The following is an 11,621-nucleotide window of genomic DNA, read 5'->3' as shown; positions in this document are numbered from 1 at the left end:
TTTTTTGAAAAAAAAAACCAACTTCGTTTACAACATTAATATGAATAGTAGTGTTGTTAAACGGTTTATTTTGAGCCGGTTTTTAAAAACGGTTCATTTTTAGCCGGTTTTTATAAGCGGTTTATTTTGAGCTGGTTTTTAAAAACGGTTTATTTCGAGCCGGTTGTTAAAAACGGTTCATTTTAGCCGATTTTTAAAAACGGTTCATTTTTAGCCGATTTTTAAAAACGGTTCATTTTTAGCCGATTTTTGAAAACGGCTAACTCAATATTTTATTAGGGAAAATGTTATAAGTTCTTAAGATTATGTTCGTAGGTGGCATAAGGGTTCGAACATCTACCCACCAAATCGTGAGATTTGGACGATATTTTTCTGGCTAAAATATCGAGTTAGCCGGTTTTGAAGATCGCCTCAAACCAAGCCGTTTAACAACACTAACGAATAGTTGGTGTTCGCAATGAATGACGGGGTTATTACGCGCATATGGGAATAGTGGCATATCGGGTTCTTTGGATGGCGACAGAAAATCCTATTTTATTGCTCATTTACTAAACACTGATGCAGAAGTTGTTAAGAAATCGACAGAATAGGTTTCTCATTCAAACCGATTCATCGGAAAAAAATGCCGCGCTAATTTTTTTAAAAAAATTATTTCAACTATCGGTAACGATCCTAGATTTTATTATTATATTACTTTTATATCTTATTTCTTGAATTATCGATATTTATTAATAGGTATGTGCCACAATGAGACCGTTTTAGAGGTCAAAAAAGATGATCTTGGGATTCGATGATAATTTTGGCAAATTGTCCGTATCTATTCTTTAAAAAAAAATGAGGGGGAAAAATATAGATCTAATTTAGTATCCACCAGAATTTTAATTTTTGTTACCATTCTAATTCACTTTTTAAATATTGAAATAGGGATAAACTAAATTAGGTTTATATCATTCTCCGAACCTAATAAAGTTGAAGATACAGATCTAAAATAAATCACAATTTTTGGAAGAGGAGGAAAATCATGATAATGTTTAAACGTTTTCTTTACATATTTTACCTTATCAAAAATGTTGGGTTGAATTTTCTTGAGAATTTTAGGAAATCAGAATCCTAGAAAAAGGTAAGCGGAGGTATCGATGAAAGGATCTGTATCACGATCCTATCATTTTTAAAAAATTTGGATTCTATTTAGAAAGGGAGAGATTAATTAAGCCTGGCCACGAATGGATATATAATCCGAATGCAAATTCAATATTATATTTAACATGATTGAGGAAAATAATTCCAATCAAACCATTAAAACAAAACAAAAAAATTTTTTAAATCAATAACATAAATACAAAGAGAAAGATGTATGATAAAGGCAGGTAAAGTGAATTTTATAATGGTAAATTTGTATATTGAAGAAAGCCTAAAAAAATATGGCGATATTATTTTACACTTCTCTGCTAAAAATTCCTAATCATTGGAAGTCAGACTCCGTTTGCGAATCTTCAGATGAATTAAATTCAATAAGTTTCGGCGAAATACCCTTCTCCTTCACGTCTAATCTTTTGCCTTCTTTATTTTCCGTCATCGTTGCATCTCTAACATCCCTGGTAACTCTAATTTCATCTATTTTCTAATAAATATTTATTATTATAATATACTGGTGATAAAGTAAGTATCCACTCAAGGCAAATTCCCCTCAAAAACCTAACATCAACCCCCCCCCCTCTCTCATCCCAACTATAGTAAATCGAAGGATGTTAAAAAAAATGCCTTTCGATATCATTTATAAACATCTGCTTGGCCCTGATGCCTGGCCCGGCCCGGATATATTTAAAAATATTAAAAACCGGGCCGGGTCTGCAGGGTCTAATTAATTGACTCACTATTATATATATAATTCTCGCCCCCTAAAAAAATTGTAATTAATTTGCTGCATCATGATTCAGGGATAGTGTGAATAAGGAATAAAGACGACTGATTGGTTATAAATCAACTAGAATTTAGTAATCTAAAAATTTAGTGCTGATCCTATATAATGCGCAACTGTTAAAATGGGGGTTAATATTTATACAATGTTTAAACGGTTCATTTTAGTCGAATTTTTGAAAATGGCTAACTCAAGATTTTAGCACCTTTCGATTCATCTCGCTATTCAAATCCTTCTTATGCCCAGTTCCCATTTTGGTTTTGCTCAATTCGAACGAGTCCTTTTTGATTTTATTCAGGGGAGATAAGACTCTATCCGCTAACACTTGCGATACGCGCCTCCATTTTTGGTAGGCCATTTCCGCCTTCAAGTTATCGGGATCGTTCATGGCGTTTATATCCTTTTCCTTCATTTTCATTACTAAAATATATTTCATTTTTTTTTTATCAATATAGGAAAAAAGATGATATTTTTTTTATAAAAACAGAGTATTTATAGTCTCTGGTCACACAATCGTACATGAAATTAGTAGTTTAAATATTCCTTAAATTTTGGCAGGGCAAAAGAACCCAGGGCGAAAAGACTTAAGGACAAAAAAGGGACTAGGAGATAAAATAACTTAATTTTTAGGAACAGTTTTTTAAATGCTCAAAAAAAAGAAACACTAAGAAATTTCTGTCCGGGTTTTTTATTTTAATATAAAACTGAAAAAAAAAAAACATTTTAAAAAAACACGTATTATGCCATATTATAAAAAAACTAAAAAAAAAACATTTTTAAAAATACATGTATTTTGATATTATAAAAAAACTAAATTAAATTATCACACTCAAGCAATTTTGTAAAAGTATTATTTTTTATAAATAGATAAAATGCTCATTGTATTTAACGAGGAAAAAAATAATTTCCAATGGAAAAATTGATTTTAAGAGATCCATCATTTTTAAATTATAAGATATATATATATACACTTACGAGTCTCGTGCTTCTGCTTAATATCCTTAAAGAGGGTAACTCCTCCTATGAAATAACCGTAGCTGTCCGCTAACAAATCTTCGTTTTTGATGGATTCAAAAATGGAAGATTTGACGTACATCAGAAGAAATAGGGCTAAACCCTGGCGCCAAAAAAAATAAAATACAAAAATGAAAGTAATTAACGCATGCGCTATGTACTTACTAAGAGCCCAATCTTAGCTACAAGAAAATAAAAAATAACTTTTTTTAAAAACATTTCTTGAATCAAAACCGGGAATTGAAATTATTTTCGATCCAATCCCGGCTAAAGATTCTCCGCCAAAGCCGGAAGTGGTCTAAAAGCCTTTGACCCGTCTTAAATCCTTTTATACAAAATAGAATTAGAAATTTAATGGTATTTTTTTTTGGGGGGGGGGGGGGGTTAAGTTTTGGAAGGAAAAATAATTTTCTTATAATTTCTCCTGATCGGTGTTTCGAAAAAAAAATCGAACCGATTAATAAATATTCGTAATTCAATTCGTAAATTTTGAATCGAATAATATCTATTGCTCTTATACGACGAATCGAATAATTATATTATATGTGTTGTCTAGCATTATTAGACTTTCTTTCTTTCTTTCTTTCTTTCTTTCTTTCTTTCTTTCTTTCTTTCTTTCTTTCTTTCTTTCTTTCTTTCTTTCTTTCTTTCTTTCTTTCTAACTTTCTTTCTAACTTTCTTTCTTAATTAAACATCTAATTAAATAATAATTTTTGCTCAGTTTTCATCGACAAAATTTTAGCCAAATAAAGAGAAAAAAATACAGTATATATTTTAGTTGAAATACGCCAAAATTATTAACAACGTTTTATATCCAATATATATCTTGGTGCGACACCAATTCAATATCATACATAAGATATTCGATTCGAATTATTTTCTAATCTTTATTGGTATCCCTGAACCTCGAGTAAAATCGAATATATAATTTTCTATAGACCTACTTCTCGATAATGTGTTCAATTTAGTATTTAGTGATGATATAATAAATTCTTCGGGAATGGACCAAATTATTCTATTTATGACGCCATGCCCCCCCACCCCCCAATGTGACCCATGCGGCACTAAAGGAATCTATGATTAAATCATTTTGGTTTAAATGAAACCTCTATGGTGCTGATGATGTAGGTAGATATAGCGAAATATTGCATAAAATATTCTCCGAAATACGTGTAAATAGGTTCGACACAGCCCTTATCGTATAGGGTAGTTTTGACTCGGTAATCGTAATTGTAATGCAGGTTATTGTGATGAACTCCAAAATGAATGCATGGCCTAGGAGATTTCGGGTCGCAACAACTCCAAGGAACGTTGTCAATCATTTTGTGAGTTTTGGCCAAGAGATCACGTTCTGGATTACTAGTGGAATATATTTTATTTTTAAATGTCGTGATATCAATTGATTAACCTTTCGACGGCTTCTACGAACACAATTTTGAACACGTCTTCTTTATGTTCCAACCACGTGACATTAAACCAATCAGCGTAGGAGTATCTACCGCAACATCGAAAACCTAAATTTAATATGACAATTTGAAAAATGTCATTTTTGGTCAACTATTTTTCGACAAAATTTTATATAATGAATTATTTTTTTGATTGGCAGCATATCAATTTTTTTGAATATTAAGGCACTTTATCTTTCTAGTGGATTTACTAAGAAAAATGGCTTTTACAATTTCTAAGCACAAACTGTAACCAAAATTTATATACCTAACTGTTAGGGTCCCTGGTTAAAATTCATGTCCTTAACATAAAGACTTAATTAAATATATATCTGGGAATTTCTTCTGTATCAGAAGTGGAACAAAAAGATACTTAAATTCCAATAAAAACTGAATATATATTTAAAAAAAACACACATTTTAAACGTTTTAGTCAATAAATTATAAAAAACATTACCTATTTATCACTTTTTAAAGTTAAATAATAATAATAAAAAACTTTTAACTTATATGAATTCTGTCAATTTCAATTTTTCTTTCGATGTCATAACGATACTTATGCATGGCGGCTGCCAGTTCTAGATCTACATTTTCTTTGAGATTTTTTTTGATAACCAAACAGAGACTCCCTTATAATTACAAATTGTTATATATATAATGTATATTTTGATCAACACACATATTTTTATTTTAATCATATAACTAATTTTAAATGCACTGAATAAATTATATCTAGAGGGTTTCTGAGTGACCATCTGGAATGACTTGATCATCCTCCTTTATCAACTTATCTGTAAATATATATTTGTTTCGAATTCTTAAAAGTCATAGCCATACCTCGTAACCAGTGGCGCGACAACCAGTGTGGCAGGACCAGCTTCACAGAGGAACAAAATGCTTGAATAGGGGCCCTTAGGAAGCATCGCTGGTATGCCACTGCTTACCTCTACTTATTTATTCGATTAATTATCAAATGACCTTGTTTTAGAAGACTTTATTCAAAATTTCATAATTTTTTACGTATAAATAGAATCGAATGCTGTCTATGTCTAGTGGATACATGTTCGCATAGAAAATAACGGTGACTAATTTTTCTTAACAATATATATATAACTTAGTAACTATAAGTAACTTTTTTTGGAATACAACAGTTACTTTAGATAATTATAAATGAGGGCAGCCTTTTTGGCGCTTAATATAAAAATAGTTTAATCATAAAATCCAATAATATTTATATAAGCATAAATTTTCATAAAAAAATTATATATTTTTTTAATTCAATTATTTTTTACTTTAAATTGCTTTGATTAAAATATGCAAATAAAAATTATTTTGTATAACGATTTAAATATGAAAAATATAAAACTAGTAAAACCATAACTCATTACTTTTTTTTACTGATGTATCTTGTAACGTTACTTTGCAAAAGTAACTTTTAACAAGACTAATAGAATTCTTAACCTAATATTCACATAAAAATTTTACACGAAATATTGAACAGCTGATTATGTAGTGCATTAATTAACCAAAACCATAGTGCAAAATAAAGATTAAATTGTTATATTCAGTAGATAACCTGTAACAACATTTACAAATAATTTTATTTTAAAATTGATATCTAAAGGAATGTATAACTAACATAATATAAAAACTTATAAAAAAAATATATAACATAAAAAAAACAGTTAAAATTGGTGAGATGAGTTAACTTGCATAGCTATATAGAGCCATGAATCAAGGCAAATGTTCTCATGAATTTCCCTAATGGCTAGATTTTATTAGAAGACTTCATTATCCTATTTCGTTTAATTTTTTTTACCTTATAAATTTGATAAATGTTAGGAATTCTTAACCAAAGATATCTAGTAATAGTCTCACAAATGAGAAAAAATTTTCACGCATTTATTCATTTCAAAGAGTTTGGCTCGAAAAATTGCACTATAACGTTTTTATTAGTTCGGGTGTGCTCCTAAGCTGCTCGACCCTAAGATCCAGGTATAAGACTGATATCATTAGGATTTTTGTTATTGCTTGACCATAAATAATTTGGCTTAAAGCTATATGGAATATTACCCTTTCAAGGCTTAAACATCAGGTTATTTTTATTTATTGTATGCCTTGGAAAAAGGAAAACTGCCTTTTGGAATATTTGCGAAATTAATTGAATGTAAGTTTACCCAATCCTAAAAGAGCGTAGGTGAGCAACCAATCAATTGTCATGATCCAATTTATGTGCTTTACCCATGCCAATCTCGAATACGGGAAGTGATAATCGAATACGACTTTGATCTTAACTATATATATATATACATATAAATGATATTTATTTTAGGCTTTCCTATCTACAAACAATGATGAATCAAAGTTTTTTTCTTAAATATTATATTTAAAATTAATATTTTTAATAAATATATATACCAGAGACCAGCATGGTTCGGATCTATTTCCGGTGCTAAGTCCAGAAGAAGATAAAAATATTGCAAAACCGGGTTCCGTACGAATTATTACGATAAGTTTAAACTATATTATTTGAATCAGTTTTAATATAGTTGGAAAAGGGAGTCTAACATTAACAGTACTGCTCGTATCTTTTAGATATCAATCTAAAAAAACAATCTAGAGAAATATGGCCAAAATAATTTTAAAATATTTTTAAAATTCTGGACTTGGGGCCATAAGAAAAAATTTTTTTAAGAAAAAGGAATCTGGGCTGGGACTGTGAAAATAGAAAATTTCTAAAATTTTGGCTTCTTAGGGACTCTGCAATATATATTCATTGTGAATGTATATCGGAGACCTATACATAGGTACCATTTGCGCGGCTCGGTCCAAATTTTTTTTCTTTCTAAAATATTTTTCGGTCCAACCCGGTCCGGGTTTTATATATTCAGGCCCGGCCCGGATTTTTTTTAAAATGTACCCGAACCTGGTAGGTCGGGCCTGCTGGTCTCTGATATATATATATATATATAAATATGCGAAATGAATTAATTTTCTTTACGCACTTATGTTGATTAAAACGCCGAGAAGCGAAACTAACAAAATGGTAACGGTGACGGTGTCGTCTTTGAATATCGGTAGCAATTTGGAATGATGATGAAGCTCCGCCCAAAGGTACGCGCCGGACGCCATATTTATGACGGAAGAAAATAAACATTTGCTGTATATCCATAGTAAGAAGGCGCAGCAGATCTTCCTGCGCCGCTCCGTGAATTTGATTCCTAAGTATCCCTTCATTCTGTTTTAGAGGAATCAATTCGAAAAAAACGAAATTAGCCAATGAAAAAAGGGGAGGGAAAAAAATAGTACATAATTTAAATTTATTATATACTATTTTTTTCTAAAATTTTATGTTTTGTTTTTAGAACATTTCTTATTTTTATTTTATTTTTTTGTCACAATTTTATTTTTTATGTTATTGTTATCTAATTTGTAAAATGTGTGCAAAATGAATCCACGGGCTTAAGTTTCTTTTTTCTTTCTTTCTTTCTTTCTTTCTTTCTTTCTTTCTTTCTTTCTTTTCTTTCTTTCTTTCTTTCTTTCTTTCTTTCTTTCTTTCTTTCTTTCTTTCTTTCTTTCTTTCTTTCTTTCTTTCTTTCTTTCTTTCTTTCTTTCTTTCTTTCTTTCTTTCTTTCTTTCTTTCTTTCTTCTTTCTCTTCTCCATCTCTTCTCTTCTCTTCATGATAATAACTTCAATAAAATACCCCCCCCCCCTCATATGGATTCATCACCATTCATAAATGATTATGACTATTTCTGACACATCCATTTTGTTTCTAAAGTTGTCTTAGATTACTAAATTTTAGCCATTTCCTTCCGGTCTTTTCTACCATAAATTAATTATTAACATCTTATCTTCCAAACACGATTCAAAATCAATCTAACCAAAAAATTGATTAAACAAATCAAGAAGAAAAAAAAGATGTCGGTTAAAAATTTTAGTTATTATTTTTTTTTATAAAAAAAATAGATTAGAAATCGATTACGAAAAATAAATTATTGGTGTGAGTGGCCTAAGTCAAAATTTTATTTTTAGAATAATTGATTTAAAATAATAATTGACTGCTGTCTGGATAGAATTAAATTTATATAAAACTAATGAATTTGCCAAATATTAGGCTAACAATTTGGTTTTTTTATTTAATCCCGGGGTTTTATTACGTTGATATCATATGGGGAATATAAATCAGCTGATTTTTTTTAAAGTTTTATCTTTTTTTGCGGTATCTAATTCATGTGGATAATGGTGAAACTGACTTTTGTTTGCGAGAAATCGAAAAAAATAATATTGACATTTCAAAACAAAGACATACTGGAAATTAGATGACATATGACACTTACCTAGGAAGAAGATGACGATTCATTTATTAAAATGCATTTTGAAGCATGGTTTGCATGTAAATCAGCTGATGAATCTCTTTTGTTTTAACCGTAAAAGATATAAGATGAATAAAATCTTCGAATTTTTTATTTGAAGGCTAAAAAAAATATAAATGGCGTAAACAGCTGATTCACATCGATTTAAAGTGAATGAATCCGGTCTAGGAAGTAATAAAAAAAATCGTTATAAATCTATTTCAAAATGAATTTATGTTTGCCAGTTTGAAAAAAAATTAATTTATATAATAAACAAATCAACTAACTATTTACCAGAGTTGTTTAAAGATACTTTTTAAATAGATCTAGATACAGATACATCGTCTAAAATAATATCTAGATACAGATATTTTAATCAAAAATCTATATTAGATACAGATACAGATACCATATTTTTATATCTAGATCCTTTAACAACTCTGCTATTTACAAAACTGACAAAAAAAATTGTTTTTTTAAAAGTTTAATAAAGCAAAATTCTGTTAACAAATATAAACATAATATATTAACATATTTGGATTTCGTTTATCGTAATCAATCATTGATTGGCAAAATGGGACTTTGGAGAGCTTTTCGATAAAAATATTTTGGATACATTCGTTTTCTCGACTTCCAAATATATTTTAAAATTTATTTATCATATTTTGGTAAATTAATATGTTATTTTTTTTAAATAATTTTACACAAGAGAAAGAAACAAAAAATTCTTAACAAAATAATTTGAAGTAAAATTTTAAGAATCATATTGCTATTTTTTTTGTGAATTTATTTTTTATTAAATTTTTCCATATATTTTTTATATAAATTTATAAAATGACTCGAAAAGTTTTATTTCCGGTAAAATCAGATTTTAAATTTTTAAATTTTTAAATTTTTAAATTTTTAAATTTTTAAATTTTTAAATTTTTAAATTTTTAAAAAGCGCGTACAAAAATTGATTTTAAAGTTCTAAAATATAACACATTGTCAGAAAAAACGAAAACGAAAAAAAACAAAAAAAACGATATATACTTTACTTCAAATAAGAATTAACCCATTAATTTCTAAACGACTAAAAAATGATTTTAGTACACCATTTTATTTTTACATTAAAAATAGCTTATTATATGTTTATTATTTTTATTACTTCAAAATATTTAAAAATTTATTTATTTATATATTTTTTTTTAGATTTAGGACACAACAGTCTAATAAAAAAAAATTTCAGAATTTTCAGAATTTTTATATAAAAAATAAATAAATAAATTCTAGACTTGACGATGCATTCATAATAACGCATTTGAAAGCGTCTGCAAATCAGCTGTATCCGCCATCTTGGTAACCCATAGAGTAATTATTCTCGTGTTAGAACTAATATTAAATCGATAACTTGCTTCCTTATTATATCGATTATCAGACAATTCTTTAATAATTAATAATTAGAGGGTAAAATCAAAATGGCGACCCCAGCTGTTTTTCTTCGATGTACACTTTTTTTAATGAATGCACAGTCAGTCTAGGTATTATTATATGTCATTGAATAATATATTCATTTCAATAAAACTCAAAAATGATAGACAAGTTAGAGAAATATTAAGGTCAAAGGTATCTTCAGTTAAGGATATTTAATTTTGGTCTGATTCAGCTTATTTATGAACCTTTAAGGTCTTGATAAGTAAAAACCTAACGTTCAATATTTTTAAAGATATATTTGTTTTTATATAATTGAATCCATGCGCTAAAAGTCTTATCGGGGCAGCGTAAGGCTGGCGATGACGTAACAATTCCCCCGCTGCCGTGAAACAGCTGACATTACCCTACTCTTTTGAAACAGAAATATTTTTTTGAATTTGTAATTCATAATAAGATTACTCAAATAATATAAATTTTAATTTTATATAAATTAAAAATTTTAATTATTTTTTAAGATTCGAGAAGGATTGTGTGGCATAACTGTGGGAATACTGCGCGAGATCATGTTTTCCAAAAATCTAACAGCTGTTATCTACGGATCGATATACGAAATGAATAACATTCTTTAACTTAGTCCTCAAATTGCATTTTTTTGATCCGAATTTCGGTATTGTATCTAAAATATCGAATATTGTAAGGGGATAATCTAATACTGAAGTCATCCCAAATAGTTTTACAATATGCTAGATTTTCAATATAAAGGTTGCGGAGACAAATGAGAATTATTTAATGTTAGTTATGATCTTCAAAAAGTTTATAATTCAATTATTCCAATAAAAATCAGAGCCACTACTTCAACCGGAAGGTAAGAGAAGAGGTTAGAAAAAAAAGATGGTGGGAGGGGGAGAAAGGGGGCCGGGCCACATTTGGCCCCATTGATGGTTGAGGCAGCGAAGATGGGAAATTTAAACAAATATAAACTGACAGTTAGCATTTGTGAGTGAATGGTGAATATTTATATTGTATTTATTTTGAAGGGGTAAAAAAAAAATAAACATATCTTTTTCCAACTTCGCAATACCTCATCAAAAAAAAAATACTAAACAAGCTCTCGTAATGATGCGCAAAGTGCTCATGATGTAATGGGCCAGTGGAGTGACATTCCCCTATAAATATTTAGCACTAACTATTGGTTACATAAGTGACTTAATGGTGATTATTAAGGATGCAATTTGAATTCTTAATATTATTCTCGTTGTCTCTGAGTCTAGAGTAAAAAAAAAACATTAGAGACACAACAGGCGAGTGCCCAAAAGCCTAGAGGGGAGAGGGAAGGAGGGGAAAATTATAAAGATCTAATACAGCCAAATGCTTGCAATGAATGGACTTAAAGATCTCCAATAAAATTTACAGGTAAAAAAATTTTTTTTTTACCTAACAGTGCTCTCTTTCCCCACCTCCCCCCCCCCAACTTC

The 11,621-nt window shown here is 29.0% G+C and overlaps 1 protein-coding gene across 2 annotated transcripts; it reads right to left on the bottom strand.

Annotated features, from left to right (window-relative positions):
- Positions 1–1,428: 1,428 nt before the first annotated feature.
- Positions 1,429–7,647, bottom strand: LOC135929876 (peripherin-2-like). Of its 2 annotated transcripts, none has more exons than XM_065466612.1 (8): positions 7,383–7,647; positions 6,555–6,671; positions 4,884–5,006; positions 4,341–4,446; positions 4,039–4,291; positions 2,894–3,035; positions 2,124–2,338; positions 1,429–1,621 (listed from the first exon to the last, which is right to left on the bottom strand). In XM_065466612.1, exons 1-8 carry the CDS (start codon positions 7,612–7,614, stop codon positions 1,463–1,465), a joined length of 1,347 nt encoding a protein of 448 aa, XP_065322684.1. In that variant the 5' UTR covers positions 7,615–7,647; the 3' UTR covers positions 1,429–1,462. The 2 variants fall into 2 exon arrangements, with proteins under 2 accessions (XP_065322684.1, XP_065322685.1); XM_065466613.1 differs by having other exon boundaries at positions 1,533–1,621; positions 2,109–2,338.
- Positions 7,648–11,621: the final 3,974 nt, after the last annotated feature.

The sequence above is a fragment of the Gordionus sp. m RMFG-2023 genome, chromosome 5 (assembly GCF_954871325.1).
Source record: "Gordionus sp. m RMFG-2023 chromosome 5, tfGorSpeb1-WG-v2, whole genome shotgun sequence".
Taxonomy (NCBI): domain Eukaryota; kingdom Metazoa; phylum Nematomorpha; class Gordioida; order Chordodea; family Parachordodidae; genus Gordionus; species Gordionus sp. m RMFG-2023.
Note: the sequence above shows the minus strand (reverse complement) of the source record. Positions and strands in the feature narration are given on the sequence as shown.